Source organism: Heterodontus francisci, chromosome 18, assembly GCF_036365525.1.
Source record: "Heterodontus francisci isolate sHetFra1 chromosome 18, sHetFra1.hap1, whole genome shotgun sequence".
Lineage (NCBI taxonomy): Eukaryota > Metazoa > Chordata > Chondrichthyes > Heterodontiformes > Heterodontidae > Heterodontus > Heterodontus francisci.
In genome coordinates, this window is record NC_090388.1 from 43,844,332 (window position 1) to 43,868,220 (window position 23,889).

At 43.2% G+C, this 23,889-nt stretch overlaps 1 protein-coding gene across 1 annotated transcript in view; it reads right to left on the bottom strand.

Annotated features, from left to right (window-relative positions):
• The window catches only part of mrps35 (mitochondrial ribosomal protein S35), a 62,134-nt gene that overhangs the window by 37,191 nt on the left and 1,054 nt on the right, over nucleotides 1-23,889 (bottom strand). The window contains exons 2-5 of the mRNA XM_068050616.1: nucleotides 19,501-19,550; nucleotides 15,935-16,102; nucleotides 14,029-14,089; nucleotides 9,607-9,746 (exon numbers count right to left, since the gene is read on the bottom strand). Coding sequence (XP_067906717.1) covers nucleotides 9,607-9,746; nucleotides 14,029-14,089; nucleotides 15,935-16,102; nucleotides 19,501-19,550 — 419 coding nt within the window. The remainder of the gene's footprint in view (nucleotides 1-9,606; nucleotides 9,747-14,028; nucleotides 14,090-15,934; nucleotides 16,103-19,500; nucleotides 19,551-23,889) is intronic.

Sequence of the window (23,889 nt, forward strand, 5' to 3'; positions counted from 1 at the left end):
CCGTCTACCTTTATGCGTAGATTCCCTTTTTGGTCACTAAATGGCACCACAACTCTTCTTACTACCTTTTTACTATTAATATACTGACAGAAGATTTTTGGATTATCTTTTATATTAGCTACCAGTCTCTTCTCATACTCTCTTTGCTGCCCATATTTCCTTTCCCATTTCCCCTCTGAACTTTCTATGTTCAGCCTGGTTCTCACTTGTATTGTCAACCTGACATCTGTCATCCACACCCTTTTTCTGCTTCATCTTACTCTCTATCGCTTTCATCATCAAGGGAACTCTGGCTTTTGTTGCCTTATCTGCCCCCCTCATGGGAAAGTACCTCAATTGTATCTGAACCATTTCTTCTTTAAAGGCATTGTTCCACTACAGTGTTTTTTTTTATTCGTTCAAGGGATGTGGGCGCTGCAGGCTAGGCCAGCATTTATTGCCCATCCCTAATTGCCCTCGAGAAGGTGGTAGTAAGCTGCCTTCTTGAACTGCTGCAGTCTATGTGGCGCGAATGTTGCTTGCCACTTATCAGCCCACGCCTGGATATTGTCCAGGTCTTACTGCATTTCTACATGGACTGTGTCAGTATCTGAGGAGTCACGAATGGTACTGAACATTGTGCAATCATCAGCTAACATCCCCACTTCTGACCTTTTGATGGAGGGAAGGTCATTGATGAAGCAGCTGAAGATGGTTGGGCCCAGGACACTACCCTAAGGAACTCCTGCAGTGATGTCCTGAAGCTCAGATGATTGACCTCCAACAACCACAACGATCTTCCTTTGCGCTCGGTATGACTCCAACCAGCAGAGAGTTTTCCCCCTGATTCCCATTGACTCCAGTTTTGCTAGGGCTCCTTGATGCCATACTCGGTCAAATGCTGCCTTGACGTCAAGGGTAGTTACTCTCATCTCACCTCTTGAGTTCAGCTCTTTTGTCCATGTTTGAACCAAGGCTGAAATGAGGTGAGGAGCTGAGTGGCCCTGGCAGAACCCAAACTGAGCATCACTGAACAGGTTATTGCTGAGTAAGTGCCGCATGAGAGCACTGTCGACAACTCCTTCCATCTCTTTACTGCTGATCGAGAGTAGACTGATGGCGTGGGAATTGGCCAGGTTGGATTTGTCCTGCTTTTTGTGTACACACATACCTGGGCAATTTTCCACATTGCCAGGTAGATTCCAGTGTTGTAGCTGTACTGGATCAGCTTGGCTGGGGGAGTTGGCTAGTTCTGAGCACAGGTCTTCAGTACTATTGCCAGAATGTTGTCAAGGCCCATAGCCTTTATAGTATTCAGTGCCTTCAGTCGTTTCTTGATATCACATGAAGTGAATTGAATTTGCTGAAGACTAGCATCTATGATGCTGGAGACTTCAGGAGGAGGCTGAGATGGATCATTTACTCAGCACTTCTGGCTAAAGATTGTTGCAAATGCTTCAGCCTTATCTTTTGCACTGATGTGGACTCCTCCATCATTGAGGATGGGAATTTTTGTGGCGCCATCTCCTCCAGTGCATTGTTTAATTGTCCACCACCATCCACGACTGGATGTGGCACGACAGCAGAGCTTAGATCTGATCCGTTTGTTGTGGGATCACTTAGCTCTGTCTATCGCATGCTGCTTTCGCTGTTTAGCACACAAGTAGTCCTGATTGTAGATTCACCAGGTGGACACCTCATTTTGAGTTATGCCTGATGCTGCTCCTGGCATACCCTCCTGCACTCATCACCAAACCAGGGTTGATTTCCCGGCCTGACGGCAATGGTAGAGTGGGATATATGCCGGGCCATGAGGTTACAGATTGTGGTCGAGTACAATTCTGCTGCTGCTGATGGCCCACAGTCTCATGGATGCCCAGTTTTGTGTTGCTAGATCTGTTCGAAAAATATCCCATTTGGCACGGTGGTAGTGCCACACAACATGATGGAGGGTATCCTCAATGTGAAGACGGGACTTTGTCTCCACAAGGACTGTGCGGTGGTTACTCCTACCAATACTGTCATGGACAGATGCATCTGCAGCAGGCAGATTGGTGAGGACGACGTCAAGTATGTTTTCCCTCTTGTTGGTTCCCTCTCCACCTGCCGCAGACCCAGTCTAGCAGCTGTGTCCTTTAGGACTAGGCCAGCTCGGTTAGTAGCGGTGGTGCCCTTGCCACGCTCAGTGCTTCCTCCAAGTGGTGTTCAACATGGAGGAGTACTGATTCATCAGCTCGGGGGGGGGGGGGGGGGGGGGTCGGTAGGTGGTAATCAGCAGGAGGTTTCCTTGTCCATGTTTGACCTGACGTCATGAGACTTCATGGGGTCTGGAGTCAATGTTGTGCACTCCCAGGGCAACTCCCTCCCAACTGTATACCACTGTGCCGCCACCTCAGCTGGATCTGTCCTGCCGGTGGGACAGAACATAACCGGGTTGGCGACTGCAGTGTCTGTGACATTGTAATGTATGATTCCGTGAGTATGACTATATCAGGCTGTTGTTTGACTCGTCTGTGAGACAGTTCTCCCAACTTTGGCAGAAGCCCCAAGATGTTCGGAAGGAGGACTTTGCAGGGTCGACAGGGCTAGGTTTATCATTTTCGGTGCCTAGGTCGATGCTGGATGATTGTTGGACACTTAAAGCCCAATATTGCAGCATTCCTGGCATGGTTTAAATTTATGTTGCGATAAACCTGCCTGCTCCAACTGTAATAATGATTTTCAGCTGTTTAATTCAGCCAAAGATACAAACCCTCACCAAGTAGTTAAATGTGTTACTTATGAACTGACCAGAACACTGAGAGGTATGCACATTGACTTGAAGTTTAAATCTCTTTTGGTTTTTTAACAAAGAGCCTCCCGTGTGTAAAATTGTTCATGGGGGGGGGGGGGGGGGCAGGGGGGAGGATGTTGCAGTAGGAATGGTGCCCATGAGAGTTAATTATCCAGAACCTCAGCACTGTCAGGAAGCGTAGAATTCAAGGGACCAGGATGTTCAGGGACTGTGAACAACTGTGACAGAAGTGCACGTAAATGAGAAACAAGAAAAATAGTAATATCGGCCAGAGTGTCAAGATAAAGGACTTGGTAGCCGTTTGATACAACTGAATGGCTTGCTAGGCCATTTCAGAGGGCATGTAAGAGTCAACCACATTGCTGTGTGTCTGGTGTCATGTGTCGGCCAGACCAGGGAAGGACAGCAGATTTCCTTCCCTAAAGGACATTAGAGAACCAGATGGGTTTTTACCACAATCGACAATGGTTTCACGGCCATCATTAGACTAGCTTTTAATTCCAGATTTATTAATTGAATTCAAATTCCACCTTCTGCCGTGGTGGAATTCGAACCCATGTCCCCAGAGCAATACCCTGGGTCTCTGCGTTACTAATCCAGTGACAATACCACTATGCCACCGCCTCCCAAATTACCTGGGGCAGATCTGTTCTCACCCGACCTATATTGGCTCTCCTTCAATTAACCATGTTTACTCTAGATTGCTCATTTTCCTTTGCCATAGCTAGGCTAAATCTTATGATACATGATCACTCTCCCTTAAATCTTCTCCGACTAACACTTGATCCACTTGACCCATCTCTCTTCAGAACCAGATCCAGCAATGCCTTTTACATACATGCACCATAAACCTAATTTACAGATTATTCCACTCCCTCTTAGTCTGACCCCACCTGATAACTTAACATTTCTTTCTTTAGTGCTATCTGTCACTCTTAATCCTCTGTGCACTTTGCATCTCCTTTCTAATGCTACATCCTGGTTCCAATCCCCCTGCCAAGTTAGTTTAAACCTTCCCACCCCATGAGCACATTGGTTCTACCTTTGTTGCAACTTGCCTGGCCTGAATAGGTCCCACCTCCCAATGCCCCAAGAATATAAAGCCCTCCCTCCTGCACCATCTCTCCAGCTACACATTAATCAGCTCTATCCTCTTATTTCTATACTCACTAGCGTGTGGCACTGGGCATAATCCAGAGATTTTTAACTTTGAAGTCCGGTTGACTAGACTTTTTCCTAGCTCCCTAAAATCTGGCTGCAGGGCCTCATCGCTCTTTCTACCCATGTCATTGGCACTTATTTACTGTTCCGCCTTAGCTTAAAGGACTTAGCACCTTCTTCCCTTCTGTACCTAATTCTCACTCTCAACAAATTCTCACTGTCACTCTGTTTAGGAAGCTGCTCTTTTTAGTGGATTCTCCCAGTGTTGTGCCACACAATGACCCAAGAATGATTCCTGTGGCACCCCACAAGGTGACCTAGTATGCTGAAGCAGTTCGATTCACAAACAACCTTGCTTTCTTTGGTTTAATCAGTATTATGTCTATTTTCAAAGTTTTACTCTTTTTCTGTTCCTTCTGGACTAATTGCTATCAGCAAGTTACTAAAACCCTCTATGAAATCACAAACACAATTTCAGGTCAGTTAATTCCTCAAAGGACTGCAGGTGACTCCTTCTTACCACACCATGGGCTGCATTGTACTAGCGCACCAGTGAGATGGCAGTTCACCCCTGCGGACCGCCTGTCGCAGAACCACCGCGATATTTTGCGCGGCGGCTCATTAACATGGAGGGGGCGGAACCACCGCTCCCAATGACGTAGTGGGGACGGGCGCTCTGTCCCCAGCAACGGCGTGTGGTGCCACCGCGCAGGCACAATTTTTAAAGGGCTGCAGGCCCTTCGGATTCATTAAAATTTTTCAAGTGACAGAATGCAGAAAAATAAAGATAAACATTTATTCTCATTCTCAATTCCCTCGCCCACATCCCCAATGAGCAATAAACATGCAAATTTCCCCCACCCCCAAAAAAACATTTTATTGGGTCTTGAACTTCCCCCCCCAAACTTCATTACCTTTGACTCTCAACCCCTTCCCATCATCCCCGCAACCAATAGGAGCTTTCCCTGCTTCCACCAACCCTGAAAACTTCACTCCTCCCCCGTCCCGGCAGTGTTGTTCAGAGATCAGAAGGCGTGGGACATCTGGCAACCGGCTGGAATGCTGGCGTGGACGGCCGTTGTAGACATGTAGGTAATCATCATAGATTTTAATATTGAAATTAAGGTACCGTCGCTGAGCGGCAGGGGGCCGCCCCGAGGCCTCAATGCCTCTGGTAAAATGGGGCGGTGCATTCCCGGAGTCAAGGCTTGTGGCTGGACGCTCCCGGAGGTATTTTCCGGGTCCTCCCACCACGACCCCCAACGTCGGGGGGCTGGTAAAATTTAGCCCCATATCTATCTAGGTGTTTCATTATCCCCTCTTTCAGGGTGCCTCGTCATCAGTGTCATAACTGACCCCATGACTGTGCATGATTTTACCATGGGGAAAACTGACCCCATAACTGTGCAAAATCTGGCCAATCACCCAGTCACACTGACATACATTGGCTTCCTGCCCTCCAATGCCTCAAATTTAAAATTCCCATACTTGCGTTTAAATCGCTCCATGGCTTCACCGCTTTCTGTATCTGCAACTTTCGCCAGTGCTATCACGTCCCCAACATAATTCTCCATTCCTGACTCCAACTTTTTGTGCAATACTTCCTTCCCTTGGTCCCACCATTGGTGGCCGTGTCTTCATTCGCCTTGGCTCCATACACTGGAATTCCTTCCTTAAATCTCTCTACCTCTCTATCTCTGTGCTCCTTTAAAATGCTCCTTAAAATAAATAACGTCCCCCTCTTTGGATGAGCCGCCGATTTTTGATCACACCTCTGATGGGCTTCAGGACATTTTTCTGCATTTAAAAGTGCCATATGTGATGGAGTTTGTGTGTGCAGTCTGCTATCTGAACAGTTGACCTATTGAATGTGCTTCTAGGTGCACTGACTTTGGATTCAAAGCCTGTATATTTTCTGAGACAGTCATTTACTGGAAAAGGAAACTGAAAGCTTCAGAGTTCTGGAGAAGACAGAACTGATTAAGACCAGTTAAAACTGGGTGAGGTTTGGGTGGTTTCCACTGTTCAACTCCTACCTGACTGCAGCAAGTGTGTTTTGTTATATGGGTTTAACCCCTTGGTGTTTTATTTGTCTAATAAACAGACAGCAACAGGTTTTCTTGTAGGTTTAAAACAGAAAATCAATTAGTTATTGATCAATAAGCCTTACCCCGAAATTGTCGCAACTGCATCCACTCATGCATTCACTCGCACACAAATACACACAAGAGACAGATCGACAGGAAAAAAGCGGTAAGCGACTATAAGTGAGGGGTAGGTTTCAGGTGGGGTGGCGGGGGGCGTCACGGTAACCTTTTGAATTCTCTTGGAAGTCATGTTCTCGTTGGTGACAGGCCTCAGCTGATTGTAGATTTTTCTCTTGGTTGAAAGGTCAGTTGAAGTCATGGATCACTTTTAATGCACTGCTGTATAGGTGTAGATATAGAATTCTACAGCAGGGCCTCTTGCCTTCTGGTTTGCTAGAACCAAGCTTCTTGGATGCTGCTTTCTGGGGTGTCTCGCTCTCTCTAGGCTGCTTTTTAAGGTAAAGTTGTGTTACAAATCGCCCCTGGGTAGGAGGTGCTTTGGTCTCTCCCTCATGATGATCGCACAATGGCCCAGGATGTAGCTACTTCACACCTTCTTTGTTTCAGAAGAACCCATACAATTCTGGAATACTTTAGGATGGGTGTAGATTGGTGCAATTGACACCTCTTAGCTTTGAAGATTTTCCTTTGCCCCTAATAGACAGCTAGAATATACAAAGGACAAGTCCATTCCCCTTCGGTGGCCATTTTGGAGCACTGTTCACTTTTTAATAGGCCCATTTTTTTTTTAAAAGACTGACAATTTTTATAACTCTGCAGATTTTGTCCATAATTTTTGTATCATCACACTTCTTGTGCGCCTAACCCTCCTCCAAAAGGGAAAAGAAAATGAAATTCCTTGGATTTCATTTTTATGTTGTTTGTTTGTAGGGGGTTTGGAAAGAAAGATATAGAGTCACACTACCGCACTTGCATTTCATTCATTCCTCAATCTTACAACTGCTACAGCTAGCATTACTTATAACAGCCATTTCATGTTCAAGTTTAATTTTTTTTTTTTACATCATCATTCCTTTGCATGAGCTATCATTAAAACACTGCATTTCTTCTGGTTATGTGATGTCAAATGGGGTTGTAGTTTCTCCAGTATTAGGCTGTACTACTTTGGGAATGTTAATCTCCATAAGCATATGGTTGTTGGTGAAGCTTATAGTATGTAAATTTCTGTTACTGCTGGTTGTAAGTTTCCCTGTCTGTTTAAGCTTTCATCCCTTAACTATTGCTTCCATAATACATGGCTTTAACCATTCCGGTTCTGGCACATTGATAGTTCTTATTTCTAGGGTAATAGTGGGTGATCAATTGTTTTTTTAGCCTGTGCGAGGCATCTGGGATTTCCTCTTGCCCCTTGTTGTTGCTGAACTGATTGCCTTCTGATTTGCCGGAACCAAGCTTCTTGGATGCTGCTTTCTGGGATGCCTCGCCCTCTCCCTCTCGGCTGCTTTTTAAGGTAAAGCTGTGTTACAAATCGCCTCCGGGTAGGAGATGCTTTGGTCTATCCCCCACGGTGATCGCACAATAGCCCAGGATGTGGCTACTTCACAACTTCTTTGTTTCAGCAGAACCCATTCAATTCTTGACTATTTTAGGATGGGTGCAATTGACACCTCTTAGCTTTGAAGATTTTCCTTTGTCCTATCAGACATTTGGAATATACAAAGGCCAATTTCCTTTTCCTTCAGTGGTCATTTTGGATAATAGCTCACTTTTTAAAAGATAGACCTATCAGTTCTTATAACTTCAGATTTTGTCCATAATTTTGTATTGTTGCACTTCTTGTGCGCGTGACAAAACAGTCCTATGATCAAAAGTGTGATTAGAGACGTGATTGAAGCTCAGGTTTCAACTTACAAAATTATAGACTGCAGTGTGTTGAAGCAAGCAGCAAGGTATGCTTGTTTTGAAGAGACTAGTTGCTGTAATTTGTACCCATTTTTCTGAGAGCTGGCTGTTGGCAAATACAAGCTGCTGCAGCTGCTTTTGGTGACTTGGAAAGTTACTTAAGGTGACATCAGTGGAGCTACACCATCAAGACTGTTGTGAGCAAAACTATGGAAGTTCCAGAAGGGCTCACAGTTTTGGTGCAGACAGTATTGGTGGAATTCAGGTTTGCAGGGGAACTGCTATTCAATTGAAATTGGCATTTCCATCTTGGAGCAGGATCTGGAGATCTACTTGAAACGTTCAACGATCTGAAGGACTTTGTGGCCATAACTGATGCTATTTTTACGAGAGGACTGCCCAAAAGACTTGTGAGAACTATCTTTGTTGCATCTGATAATTAACATGTAATCTCTATACATATATATATATATATATATAAACCCATAATTTAACTGTTAGCTCATGTTTAATTTTGATAGGTTTTGGTTTGAGTGTTGAAGTAAAATTTATAAAAGTGAAATCTTGTTCATTTTGTTCCAGCTAAACTGGGGTCAGTCGGTGGATTGGATTCTTTTGGTTTGTGATCTCCACAGGGATCAGAACACATATAAAGGCAAATTCGTCCCAAGGGCCTCCAAGTTCCTCATTTTATTCTCCATACACTTACCTAGCTTATTGGTGTTGATACTTAAACTGTTGCTTTATCAGCCCCTGCTCTGCACTTCAATAGTAAGTTTCTGTTTCCTTCTTACCTTCAAAACTCGATTTTCTTCCTTTCTTGGACAGCTCCCTGTTTCCTTATTAGTTTAAATCCTTCCAAATTATCTTATTTAGTCTGTCTGCAAAGGGATCAGTATTGTTTGATACAGCTTTCCACCGCCATCGCCCCCCGCCCTAGTGTCATAGTTGTCAATGTCCTAGGAACCTGAAAATCTCCTTTCTACACCACCTTTTTTAGCCACTCATTGATATATTTAATGCGGTTCTTCCTAACTTGTCTAGTATATGGTGGAATCTTGCAGAACTTTTTTGCGAGATCAGTTCTATCAAGTTTCTCATCTATTTTTATATCGATGGAACATAGACCACCTTACTTATATTTTGCAGGTTTCAATTATTTGTTTGATCTTCAGCACTTTATTTCCACAAAAAAATATTGTAAAAGTGTTGCTGCATTTTTCTAGACTGGATAAGATTTCTTCTCCTCTTCCACACATTGCATTTACAACTCCAGCTCTAGAATGTGGGAAGTCAGCACATTAAGTGCAGATGTCTGCCCACAGGGCTACAGGGAAGGGAGGGGAATAAAAATGAAGCAGACTCATTTCAGCCACCTTTTCCAGTAACAACCAGTTTCACAGCACTGATGTGTTCCTTAGGCTGAAACATCTCCAGTCTGGTCTCCTGGGTAGGAAAATTACATGAGCAAGTTAATTTCATGAACTGATAGTAGTGGGGCAGGAACTAATAACCCAGAAAGCATCCATTTTACTGATGAAGCAGCCAAATTGATATCACCGAAGGAGCTCGCTAAAGTTCTAAAATTCTCTTAAGAAAATTTAGTTGGCCCACTTTCAGATTGACCAGTCATGAAAAACGTTTTTAAAATCAAGCTGGATAGATGAATTAAAATAGTCTTGTATACTGTGGCTTTTTTCCATTTAGCAATTCATCACTTACTGTCAAGGTGACCACTCTAGCCTTGGGATTACGAAGAGAGGGTCCTGCTGCAACATAATCAGTTGTCTTAATTTCGATTGGGAAGTGATGCTCACACTTTTCATCATTATCGAGTGCTGCTGGCCACTCAGTGCAGAACTCTGAAATTGGGGAAACACAAGTAAAAAGTAAAGCATTTATTCCACTTAGTATTAATTAAGGAATCAATATTTTAATGGTATTTCATTAAGTATAGTTATGCCCAAGGTTTGGACTATTTTACTACAACTAAGAATCTTGACATTATACAATTATACATCTGCTTTAATATAGATAGAAGATCACCAACAGGTCTGTATTAATTTTCGGCATTCGTACCGAAGGTACAAAACTGATTCATAAGTCTTCACAATATCTTTTTTAGTACTAATATGATCAATTATTAGAATTAACTTTACAGCAAGCAAGATAGAATCCAGGTTTAATACTAGCCCAAACTGGTGAGATGGCTACAAGGGTTTTATACAAAATAAATTTAGAGAACTCCCATCAAGCAAGATTGGCAATCTCACACATAGACTATGGAAATTTTAAAACATCACACTCTTGCAATAGGGATGCCCTTCTAAAGTTTACATTAAGGCACATTGTTGAAAGTTTTACTCAGCATTTGAAGAGAGCTATAAATACAGGAATGCTCAATGATGATGATGGGTGCTAAAGTAGAAGAGCTTCATTCTCTCAGGCAGAAATTTCTCATATTGATGAGCTCAAACAAAGTTTACAAAAATGTATTTAATTCATCATAGTTAAAGAAGATTCCACTGTCTCCAAACATGAAGGCATGACTATTTAACTACCACAGTGGATGACCCAAATAAAACACTCAAATTTTGACTGCTGGTTGTCAGTTGAAAAATAAATGCACAACATCAGCTGGAGTAAATACAAGAAATACTGCAACCACTCAGCAGGTCTGGCAGCATCTGTGGAAAGAGAAGCAGAGTTAACGTTTCGGATCAGTGACCCTTCTTCGGAACTGACAAATATTAGAAATGTCACAGGTTATAAGCAAGTGAGGCGGGGGTGGGGCAAGAGATAACAAAGGAGAAGTTGTAGATTGGACAAGGCCACATAGCTGACCAGAAGGTCATGGAGCAAAGGCAAACAATATGTTAATGGTGTGTTGAAAGACAAAGCATTAGTACAAATAGGGTGTTAACGGATTGAAGATTGAACAGCAGCAAGTACAAACATGAAAAAAAGACCCGAAAAAAACCTGGAAAAAAAATCAGCTGGAGTACACTACTTGCACCATATAGAAAAATAAAGAAATGTCAAATAGCATACATTGTAAAAAAAAAAGTTTTAAAATTTATTTCTAATTGATCTTTCATACCATCACACAAGGAGTCAAGATCAATATAGCTTTGAAAAGTTATCTTTACATTCTCAAAGAATGAGATACCAGTCCCAGTAATACAGTATACAACAGAATGTGCTAATAGAACATGGAGATTAAAAATTAATGGAATAAACTGGAAAATTTAAATTGCAACATAATGTTTAAAAAAAAACAAAATACTATACATTGTTATGACCAAGGCAGGAGTAATGCACTGTTAATTCAGTCCCACTACTTCACAGGTCACAGCATATCAAGAAAGTTTCTCACCTACCAAAGAATAGCCAAATTAAACACTATTTGTCCCCAGAATAAAGCACACCAAACCAGGTTTCTTTGAACAACATTAACTATTTATTAGAAAAGAAATAATAAGTCTTAAACAATAATGAGATAAATCTATATATGAAAAGATGTTTTAAAACTCCGTATTTACCTAGCCCTCATGCACACACACATACATTCAAAAACCAGTTAACCGGGGAATAGGATTTTTTGGTTTGCAGCTGTTGCTTAGGAATAAAAAGGAAAAAATAAAATGATTGAGTTTATCACATTCTGGCAGGATGTTTTCAATACGGTGAAGTGCCCCAGAGTCAAATAGTCAGATGCCACTCAAAGTCTCTCCAAGAGAGGTTGATGAACAGTCTGTGATGGATAACCGTTCAAGTCAATTTGTCTGCAGCAGGCTTCACATAGGTATTTCAGCAAGTGTGTAGCAGCAGATCTGCTTGGGTTTTAAAGCAGCAGTCTAGCAGAAGCTTTATTCAGATTTCAGCATCTCCCAAAACACAGAAGGCAATAAGAATCTGCTACCTCTGACACACAGTGGTTTCTTCTCTGAGAAGCAGTCTTCCTCTACAGAGAGGAGTAACTTCTTTTCTGGGTCTTTTCTCTCTCTCCAGGCAAGTCACAGCCAAATTTCAAGTGCCTGCTCTTTGTCCAACTCACTGGTTTTTAAAAGTCCAAAGTGAAAAAAACCTTCCTGTACATGGTCACATGTCCAGACACAGTCCCTCCTCTGTCACTCAAGGCTGCGTTTGCTGACAATGCTACCACTAGGTGGTGCTGTAGTGGCACATGCGCAAATGCAGCATGTGCCACTAAAAAGTCACAGTCTGCGACTTCAGGCAGCTGCCAGCACTAAAGATGGCGCTACTCAAATAATCACACGAAGGCAACCTGACCTAAACACATGGCAGCACACAATGGCGGGAGGGGGAAAGCGAGCGAGCGGGACAGCGGGGTGGGGGGCAGCGGAGCAGGCCGGGGACGGGGGGGGGGGGGAGCAGAGCGGGATGGCGGGGGGGGGGGGGGGCAGCGCAGCGGAGCGGGGGAGCGGAGCAGGCCGGGCCCGGGAGGGAGCGGAGCGGGCCAGTGAAAGGGGGGAGGGGGGGAGCAGAGCGGGCCGGGGAGGGGGGCGAGCGAGCGGGCCGGGGGAGTGGAGCGGCCGGTGAGAGCAGCGAGGGGGGGGGGAGGGGAGCGGAGTGGCCAGCGAGAGCAGCGAGGGGGGGAGCGGAGCGGCCAGGGAGAGCAGCGAGGGGGGGGTGCGGAGCGGCCGGTGAGAGCAGCGAGGGGGGTAGGGGAGCGGAGCGACCGGCGAGAGCAGCGAGGGGGGGGAGCGGAGCGGCCAGAGAGAGCAGCGAGGGGGGGTGCGGAGCGGCCGGTGAGAGCAGCGAGGGGGGGTGCGGAGCTCGACGCATGGGTGACTATGTTAGCGTTGCAATGCTGTACGCGTAAAGCACACGTGCAGAGGCTGGCCAGGCGCGTTGCCCGAAGATGCACACGTCACATGATGACGTCATTGGCGCATGCGCTAACCAGTCCTGGCAAGTCGGAACGCAGCGCATGTGCAGAGAGCAGGAGCCCATCTGCGCAAGTGCACACCTTGGCGCAGCCTGATGATGTCAGTGGCTGGCTGCGTTGTCAGGAATCACTTTGGTCACGACTCAAAGGAGGTCAAAACCCCTTGCTGTTTCCTTAAAACTGCTTGCTTCTCCTATATTGCGTACAAAGTCAACATCCAAAACTTCCAGCTATTTGCAGGTGTCCAAGTCAATTGAAAATCCTTTTTCATTTTTTAAAAAACACACAGAAGTTAAAGATTTTAGTGCAAAAATAAAACCTTTTGTAACAACATTGCAACAGGAAAACTAAATCTACAGAAAGCATAAACCATAAGCATCACCAGCCACCAACAAAATAAGCAAAAGGTCATTGAACACCAGAGCAGAGCGAGGCAAGCACCAATGGATTTATAATTTATTAAGAATACAGTCACAACCAAATCAATAAATTCATATAGCAGTGGGCACTACCAAATTAACACTGCTGCAAGTACAGCAACGTTCTTAAAAACAAAAAAAACAGCACTAGGCACAAGAAGGCAAGTGGTTAAGCAGATATTAATGAATAAGAAAGACTGGCATTTTATATAGCACTTTTCATGACTAACCATGGCCTAAACTGCTTTACAGCCAATGAAGTACTTTTGAAGTGTAGTCACCATTGTAATGTAGAAAACATGGCAACTAATTTGCATACAGCAATTCCCACAAACTGCAATGTGATAATGAGCAGATAATATTTTGTAATGTTGATTGTGGGATAAATAATGGCCAGCATGCCAGGATAACTCCCCTGCTTTTCTTCAAAATAGTATCATGGGATCTCTTACACCCACCTGAAAGAGAAGTGGTCTCGTTTTAACGTTTCATCCGAAAGACGGCACCTCTGACAATGCAGCACTCCTTCAATACTGTACTGGAGTGTCAGCCAAGGTTGCTGTGGTCAAGTCCTGGGACTTGAACCCATAACCTTCTGACTTAGAGGCGAGAGCTACCAACTGTGCCACGGCTACTAAAATTTAGCTATGACTTTTTTGTGACGTGCAAATGTAAAAGTGACATGCAACCATGAGTCATATCATGATCACTGCAGAGGGGGATAAAGCAGTTCCAAATCAAATTAACCAATTGTAAAGCATACTTCAGAACCATCTACCATAAATTACAGATTCGGCATAAATCGTGACCTACCTTTTAAAGCTGTGCAGTGTCTTTTTATCGCAGGTGGAGTGAGATGCAAGAAATTTGAAATCTGAAACAAATTTATTGGTAAATATAAGAATTACTTTGTCTATTTTCTTAGCTGTAAATTGATATAATTTAGTGGTAGGAAGGGTCGTCCTCAGCAAGCTGTGACATTATGCAGCCTGTGAACCTACAGATATTGTCAACAACACTACCTAAACACGGCAACTGACAGTCTTGGAGCACCATGAGTTAAAATGAATCAAGACTATGATAGAAACGTCAAGTTGCATTATCAGGATTCATAGACTCTAGCAATGTAGTTACCAGACATATTATTTGCAGAATGAAGTATTTCTTTTTAAATGTGGCTCAAAGCAAATTCAAACATTGTGGCAGTTACTATCAACAACTTCAGCTGGTGCTTTTCACAATGGTCTTCACTGTCCCAACTTTGTGCCTATGAACAGAATTATGCAAAAATTTAGGTCAAACTTATGACCATTTTTAAGAAACAGTCTTCTGTTTCACACTATACCTAGAACTGATTTATCAAACAATCAACTTTATGAAGTTACAAATAGCAATAACAGATTTTCAAACAATTAAACTGTAAAATCTCTAGCATTTATCAATGCAAGTATTACACATTAACTCCACTGCAAGACATAGCTACTACACTAATATATTTCAGGGTTTGATTATTGGAGAGTGCTGCTTACTTTATAGTAATGAATATATGAAAAGATGGTTCTTAAGGTTGTTCCTTATACAGCTCTGATACTGATTACAAAGAAGGAAGCAAAACATATCCTTTGAATAAGTTTAAAATCATGAAAGGAGATTGTTACTTGGAGCAGGATGGAGAAAGATCGAGAATTTTTAACATACAAACTGATCTCATGTGGTTTTACAAGTAATTGACAGAAGCCAAGGAATTAAACTCCATTAATATTAGCTACCAAAAGCACCTTTCACAAACCAGAATATACCACATAACTAATTGACCAAATGGCTCAGCTGATTAATTTTGTTATTTTTAAGTAACATGTTCTTCACTGAGAACAGCTACAGTGACATCTGTAACAATCATGCCCCAAGATTACATCGTGTGATTTCAATGTTTCTCTGTATTTTAGTAGAATTGTTAATCCAATTATTTTAAACTGGTTAACACCAGCGGAGAATGATTTTGAAATGAATGTAAAATGTACACTAGTTCCTGATGGTATAATTTCAGAACCATAAAAATTACATAATTAAAACAAAAAGTCAATAAATTTATCTATAAAACATTAGTTGTTGAATGCTAGAAATGCGTCCCCCTGTAGGTCTCGTCTCCTGTCTAGAGACTGGAGCTTGAGATAGAAGTTTCACCTGTACTTGGTGATTTCAAGCCGTTGTAGATGAATTTCTAATGAAAGATCCATCATGGGTGTTGTAGTTTTCATTCTGCTCCTATAGAACTATAGTACTCAGACAGTATCATGACAACCTATATTGCATGACAACTAGGCAGAAAAAGTGTGGGGAATTCCATTTCCTGCAGACAAGTTGTGTGTTTAAACTGGAGCTGGATCAAAGGAGTTGCATTTTTACTCTGTTCCTGTGAAACTACAATAGTGAAAGTGCACCAAAGATAATCCACGCAACAGAACAACCAGGTAGAAAATTTATAAATGTGAGTTTTGAGTAGCTGAAACTAAAGGCAAATACATTTTCCCAGAATTTTATACAGGTCAAGCTACTGAATAAAAATAGCTAACCAATTGTTGTTGCTTGGGTTTTATTTGTGTGTGTTCCTGAAAGGCACTGATGTCTGGCCCCAGTCAGTTAGAGATATTTATGAGATGCTTTGATGCTGATCTTGGACATCATAGTCAGGTGATTCAACCATGCTATTCTTAGTTACCTTCATAAGCTCCAGGTTTCCTATCTTGCCTGGTGGGGCTCCTCTCTTTACTGGATAGCCCATGCGAACAGGAAGAGGCACGACAGAAGGTTTAAATGCTGCAGCAGTTGGATACACATTACACCAATTCTGGTCCACTTCCATCTTTTCAGTCCTTGGAGGTACAGGCTAAAATGTAAAAAAAAATTGTTAGAAAAGGGTATGGTTTCCTAGATTTGCATTTTTACTGATTTTTTATTCTTTCCGAACTCACTTAAAATATAGTATTCTGTTACTATCACCAACTGACTGGGATTCACTTAGTGTTAGAGGTCGAGATGGAGCAGAATTTGTCAGGAGCATCCAGGAGGGTTTTCTAGAGCAGTATGTAAATAGTCCAACTCGGGAAGGGGCCATACTGGACTTGGTGTTGGGGAATGAGCCCGGCCAGGTGGTTGAAGTTTCAGTAGGGGACTACTTTGGGAATAGTGATCACAATTCCGTAAGCTTTAAAATACTCATGGATAAAGACGAGAGTGGTCCAAAAGGAAGAGTGCTAAATTGGGGAAAGGCCAACTATACCAAAATTTGGCAGGAGCTGGGGAATGTAGATTGGGAGCAGCTGTTCGAAGGTAAATCCACATTTGATATGTGGGAGGCTTTTAAAGAGAGGTTGATAAGCGTGCAGGAGAGACATGTTCCTGTGAAAATGAGGGATAGAAATGGCAAGATTAGAGAACCATGGATGACAGGTGAAATTGTGAGACTAGCTAAGAGGAAAAAGGAAGCATACATAAGGTCTAGGTGGCTGAAGAAAGACGAAGCTTTGAAAGAATATCGGGAATGTAGGACCAATCTGAAACGAGGAATTAAGAGGACTAAAAGGGGTCATGAAATATCTTTAGCAAATAGGGTTAAGGAAAATCCCAAAGCCTTTTATTCATATATAAGGAGTAAGAGGGTAACTAGAGAAAGGATTGGCCCACTCAAGGACAAAGGAGGAAAGTTATGCGGGGAGTCAGAGAAAATGGGTGAGATTCTAAATGAGTACTTTGCATCGGTATTCACCGAGGAGAGGGACATGAAGGATGTTGAGGTTAGGAACAGATGTTTGATTACTCTAGGTCAAGTCGGCATAAGGATGGAGGAAGTGTTGGGTATTCTAAAAGGCATTAAGGTGGACAAGTCCCCAGGTCCGGATGGGATCTATCCCAGGTTGCTGTGGGAAGCGAGAGAGGAAATAGCTGGGGCCTTAACAGATATCTTTGCAGCATCCTTAAACACGGGTGAGGTCCCGGAGGACTGGAGAATTGCTAATGTTGTCCCCTTGTTTAAGAAGGGTAGCAGGGATAATCCAGGTAATTATAGACCGGTGAGCCTGACATCAGTGGTAGGGAAGCTGCTGGAGAAGTTGCTGAGGGATAGGGTCTATTCCCATTTGGAAGAAAATGGGCTTATCAGTGATAGGCAACATGGTTTTGTGCAGGCAAGGTCATGTCTTACCAACTTAATAGAATTCTTTGAGGAAGTGACAAAGTTGATTGATGAGGGAGGGGCTGTAGATGTCATATACATGGACTTCAGTAAGGCATTTGATAAGGTTCCCCATGGTAGGCTGATGGAGAAAGTGAAGACGCATGGGGTCCAAGGTGTACTAGCTAGATGGATAAAGAACTGGCTGGGCAACAGGAGACAGAGAGTAGCAGTGGAAGGGAGTTTCTCAAAATGGAGACGTGTGACCAGTGGTGTTCCACAGGGATCCGTGCTGGGACCACTGTTGTTTGTGATATACATAAATGATTTGGAGGAAAGTATAGGTGGTCTGATTAGCAACTTTGCAGACGACACTAAGATTGGTGGAGTAGCAGATAGTGAAGGGGACTGTCAGAGAATACAGCAGAATATAGATAGACTGGAGAGTTGGGCAGAGAAATGGCAGATGGAGTTCAATCAGGGTAAATGCGAGGTGATGCATTTTGGAAGATCCAATTCAAGAGTGAACTATACAGTAAATGGAAAAGTCCTGGGGAAAATTGATGTACAGAGAGATTTGGGTGTTCAGGTCCATTGTTTCCTGAAGGTGGCAACGCAGGTCAATAGAGTGGTCAAGAAGGCATACGGCATGCTTTCCTTCATCGGACGGGGTATTGAGTACAAGAGTTGGCAGGTCATGTTACAGTTGTATAGGACTTTGGTTCGGCCACATTTGGAATACTGCGTGCAGTTCTGGTCGCCACATTACCAAAAGGATGTGGATGCTTTGGAGAGGGTGCAGAGGAGGTTCACCAGGATGTTGCCTGGTATGGAGGGCGCTAGCTATGAAGAGAGGTTGAGTAGATTAGGATTATTTTCATTAGAAAGACGGAGGTTGAGGGGGGACCTGATTGAGGTGTACAAAATCATGAGAGGTATAGACAGGGTGGATAGCAAGAAGCTTTTTCCCAGAGTGGGGGATTCAATTACTAGGGGTCACGAGTTCAAAGTGAGAGGGGAAAAGTTTAGGGGAGATATGCGTGGAAAGTTCTTTACGCAGAGGGTGGTGGGTGCCTGGAACGCGTTGCCAGCGGAGGTGGTAGATGCGGGCACGATAGCGTCTTTTAAGATGTATCTGGACAGATACATGAATGGGCAGGAAGTAAAGAGATACAGACCCTTAGAAAATAGGCGTCATGTTTAGATAGAGGATCTGGATTAGCGCAGGCTTGGAGGGCCGAAGGCCCTGTTCCTGTGCTGTAAATTTCTTTGTTCTCTTTGTTCTAACTGTAGTATATTGTAATTAAAGAAATCCTTTCTTTTCATTTTCAGGATGTGATGTCCTTGGCAAGGCCAGCATTTTTGTCCACCCCTAATTGTTGAGGAGGTGGTGCTGAACCATCTTCTTGAACCACTGCAGTCTGGTGAAAGTGCTCCCACAATACTGTTAGGTAAGGAGTTCCAAGAATTTGACTGAGAGACAACAAAGGAACAGTGATACATGTCCAAGTCAGGATGGTGTGTGACTTGGAAGTGTGATGTTCCGAGCCACCTGCCCTAAGGTAATGGAGGTCACAAGATTGGGAGGTGCTGCTAAAGAAGCCTTGATGAATTGCTGCAATGCATCCTGTAGACAGTACACATTGCAGTACGGGGGGTGGCAGTAGAGAGGATGGGTATTTAGACTAGTGGGTGAGTTGCCGAATAAAAGAACTGCTTTGTCCTGGAAGGTGTTGAGCCTCGAGTGTTGTTGCAGCTGCACCCATCCAAAAATATCAAAATTATTCCATTACACTCGTATAGATGGTGGAGAGGCTTTAGGAAGTCAGGAGTTGATCCACTCGACACAGAATATCCAGCCTTTGATCTACTCTAGTAATCATGGTGTACATGACTGGTCCAGTCAATACTATTGGTGGAGGGGGTAGGAAAGAATACTTTCAACATCAATAACAATTAAATTAAAAATCAGTTACCCTCCACCCTGTATCGCCTTCACGCAGAATGGTTAAGATTCTAAAATTACTGTGCAATTGTCATGCCTGTTATTCTGTGGGACATTCTATGATTCTTAGTCACGGTATAAAAATACAGAAGAACTGTGCAATAATTACCTCTCTCCTTTGTTTTCCTTTTGGAGATGCTCTATTGCCTCTTATCACAGCTGAAGAGATAAACATCCAGTTAAAAGTGAAATTAGAATGATATAGGAACTGACTAGAGACTTTTTTTAGAAACATTTAAAACATAATTTTTTCCTTTTAAACTTCAAGTAAAATAATGATAATGGGGAGAGGGAAGACACGAAAACAAAACAAAGCAACACAATTTCTTCCATTTTTTTGACGACGTGGGTATTTTGAACTTTTAGCTTAAAAAAATTATATTTTTCAATGTCATTTTTGTATACAGATTCCTTATTCCCCAGTTAAAAGCCACAAAATAGATTACCAGATTGTAACGTTTAGTCTATTCCAATAATAGATAATAGTCATATTGCTTTTGGTACCACCTCAGTTGAAATGACAAAGACCGAGCACTAGTAGGCTAACTAACTGAAGATCATAGGCAAGCTTAACTCTATAGTCACTTGACTTGCAGTTACACAGGCAAAAAAAAACAAATTCTGCCCCTTCCCATCCATCCAAACATTTATAATTAAAGCATTCAGAATTCACCAGGATTAAGAATTGCTTTAAAAATATAATATAGCTGCAAAATAACTTCAATGTTTCTGTAATTCCCCCCAACCATGTAGGTTTAAATCTTAGTTGTTGCATTCAGCATGGTGACTATTTGATAGCCATAATTTTAGTTTGAATAATAAAAAAAAGGCTTCTACTTACTGTATTACATGTTTGTGTTATGTTAAAGAGCAATCAATTCACATTTACACTTCCTTTGCATGTTTAGTCACTATCAACACGTTTCACAGGATTTCAAATGCAGTGTGAAATCCTGTGCATGAACAGTTCAAGAAATATTTCTGTTCAAATGAGAAAATAATTCAGATAAGAAATTGTGTTAATTATAACGTTTGCACTAGAGTCATAAAAATATACAGCACAGAGAGAGGCCATTTTGCTTATCGGCCCTGTGCTGGCTCTTTGAAAGTGCTTCGAATGCTTCGTCCCATAGCCCCACATGTTCCCTGTAACCCTGTAAGTTCTTCAAATACTGTCCAACTCCCTTTTAAAGTTATGGAATAGCTCCCACTGCTTTATCAGCTACAGCATTCCAGATTCCAACAATTCTATGATTCTATGACTCTATGATAACATGAGCAAAAAAAATTTCTCATCTCTCTTTACAGTTTTCCCATGATTTTAAATCTATGACGAGTTATTGAACTGACAGTATCTTCCAAACCTGCGACCTCTACCACCTAGAAGGACAAGGGAAGCAGATGCATGGGAACACCAACAAGTTCCCCTCCAAGCCACACACCATTCCTGTCTTGGAACTATATCGCCATTCCTTCACTGCCGCTGGGTCAAGATCCTGGAACTCCCTTCCCAACAGCACTGTTGGTGTACCTACAACCCAAGGACTGCAGCGGTTCAAGAAGGCAACTTAGCACCACCTTCTCAAGGGCAATTAGGGATGGGCAATAAATGCTGGCCGAGCCAGCGACGACCACATCCTCCGAACGAATAAAAAAAACACTCGCCAGAGAGAACACCCTTTCTCTAGCTATTCTATCAAAACCCCTCATCATCTTAAAAATCTCTATTAGGTCACCTCTCAACCTTCTCTGCTCCTAGGAGAACACTCCTAACATTTCCAGCCTCTTCTCATAACTGAAGTCTGTCATTGTTGGTAACATCCTGGTAAACCTCCTCGGTGTCCTTTCGAAGGCATTTACATCTTGTCTGAAGTGTGGTGCCTAGAAATGTCCTCAATACTCCAGCTGAGGCCTAACCAATGATTTATATAGTTCTAGCACTATATCTTTGCCTTTATATTCAAGACCTATATTTATAAACTAAGTAACCCATTTTTTTAAACCAACTTATCAAATCATCCTGCCACCTTTAAGGATATGTAGATGTGGACACCAAGGCCTCTCTGCTCATCCATACTTATCAAAATCCTGCTATTTATAATACACTGCCTTTCTAGATCAGTCCTCTCAAAGTACATTGCTTCACATATCTGCACATCGACTCCATCCGACATGATTCTGCCCATTTCACCAATTAGTCTAAATCATCCTGAAGTTTACAACAATCCTCATCACTACCTACATTGTCAAGTTTCAGGCAGTAGGTGGGGCTGAGGTCAAAAATCAATATTAGTCTTATTGAATGGTACAACAGGCTGCAAGGACTGCTTTGCGGAACACTTCTGCTCAGTCCACAAGCATGACCCTGAGCTTCTGGTCGCTTGCCATTTTAATTCACCACCCTGCTCCCATGCCAACATTTCTAGTGTTCTAGTGAACCTCAACGCAAGTTCGAGGAACAGCACCTCATCTTCCTATTGGGCACTCTATAGTAGAGGTGTGCAAAGGAAACCCAACGCGAGCGCAAATTCCAGACGCGGAAGTCCGACCTGACCCGAACCCGACACATGTTGTCGGGACCTGTTGGAGTTGGGTCGGGTGGCAGGCCTTTACATCAGTACATGGGTAAAGGCCTGCTATCCGACGGGATCCGACAGCATATGTCGGGTTCGGGTCGGGCTTCCGGGTCCAGCATTCGGACTTGGATTGGGTTTCCTTTGCACACCTCTACTCTACAGCCTTCTGAACTCACCGTTGAATTCAACAATTTCAGAGCATAACTGCCTTTTTTACTTTATTTAATTTAATATTTTAACCATGGGCCTGTCTTAAACTTGTTTTTCAGGTATGTGCTTTTGGACAGACTTATTCTGTCATTAACACTCTCTCTGGACTAAAGCTTTGCCTTTTGTATTGCTGAAATAGAGACATTTTGTCGAAGCTTTTTGTCTTCCACTCATCAGGATAATTCGCAAAAATACCAATGTAAGGGAAACAACAAATTTATACAGTATGAGAAGATGGTGCTGATTGGTTGGCAAGTGGACTCTGATTGGTAGAGGCGTTGCCATAGAGAATGCACCAGTTTATAGTGACTAACAATTAACAGCCAAGCTTTGTTTGAAATTTAATGCAGAAAGCTTGGCTCTGATTGCTCAAGGCATTACCCTGAGGAACGAACCAGCTTCCAATATGCAAATGCATCACACTGCGAGCCCGACTGACAATCTTAAATTGGCTGTCAGTGTAATTCTTAACACACTGAGGATTATTTAGCAAATGTTGTCCGATCGCAGAATCACATCTAATGTTGGATACTGTGTTTTGAGTTTTGCAAGCACGGGCTGGTTGGGTATGGCCTGTACCATGCCCGTTGCGAACAATGGAAGGGACATGTTTGATACGATCTGCCAGTTTTTGGGACGTATGGCCTATATACCTAGCAATACACTGGCATTGAAATTCATACATCACTTGTCTTTTAATACAACTATTAACACTCCCTTTGCCTTTGTTCCGAGACATCTTTGTCATTTAATCTCTCGTGCCCTCTGCCCTATCACAAACCATGGGCTAAATTTTAATCTCCTGCAGCCGAGAGAGAAAATGGCTGCCCGCGCGCTGCCACGATCTAGCACGCGGCGGCTCATCTCCAATCACTGAGCAGCCCACCCCCAATCATGTGGCAGTGGCTGGCTTTGCGTGCCGGCAATGGCTTCAGCAGCCTCTACACAGGTGCTGGTGCCATTTTTAAAGGCTGCCAGACCTGCATTGTTGAAGCCTGTACCCCGCCCCCTCCCCCACCAAAAACACTGTGAATTGATTTTTGGCCCATACCCCCAACCCCAATGCAAAGAAAATAAATGGCTGTCCCGATTCCCCCTCCCAAAACACTTGGTATTTAATATGTGACCTTCCCCGCCAACCCCCTCCCCCGCAACTGCACAAAGTGCAGAGGTCACCCCTCCCCCCCTCCTCTACAGATGCAGATTTGACGCCTTTTCCCCCCTTCCCCCATTACACTAAAAATCCTAAGCTCCCCCCTTTCCCATCTCAGTGGCACCAGTTTTCCCTCGACGGCAAAATCACACACAGCCGGCAAGATCGCAGTAAAAGGTATGTTACTGTATTCATGTCCTTTATTTAAATATGGGTCCTGTTGCCAAGTTGGGGGGGGGGGGGGGGGAGAGAACAAGGGGGGTGAAGGATGCTGCCACAGAGCCTTACCACTGCTGGAAAGATTCACCCCAGCAAAACCCAGCACCAGGCTCTATGCTGGGCTGCTGCCTCAGCGATCTTCAGGGCCACCCAGAATTCAACGTCAGAGTTCAGCCCCTTCCCTTTTGTCTTTCTCCCCCACCCCCCACTTTTCACTTGCTCAAAGCCTCTATTTCGTTTCTAACCTTTGCCAGTTCTGATGAAAGGTCACAGACCTGACACATTAACTCTGCTTCTCCCTCCACAGATGCTGCCAGACCTGAGTATCTCCAGCACTTTC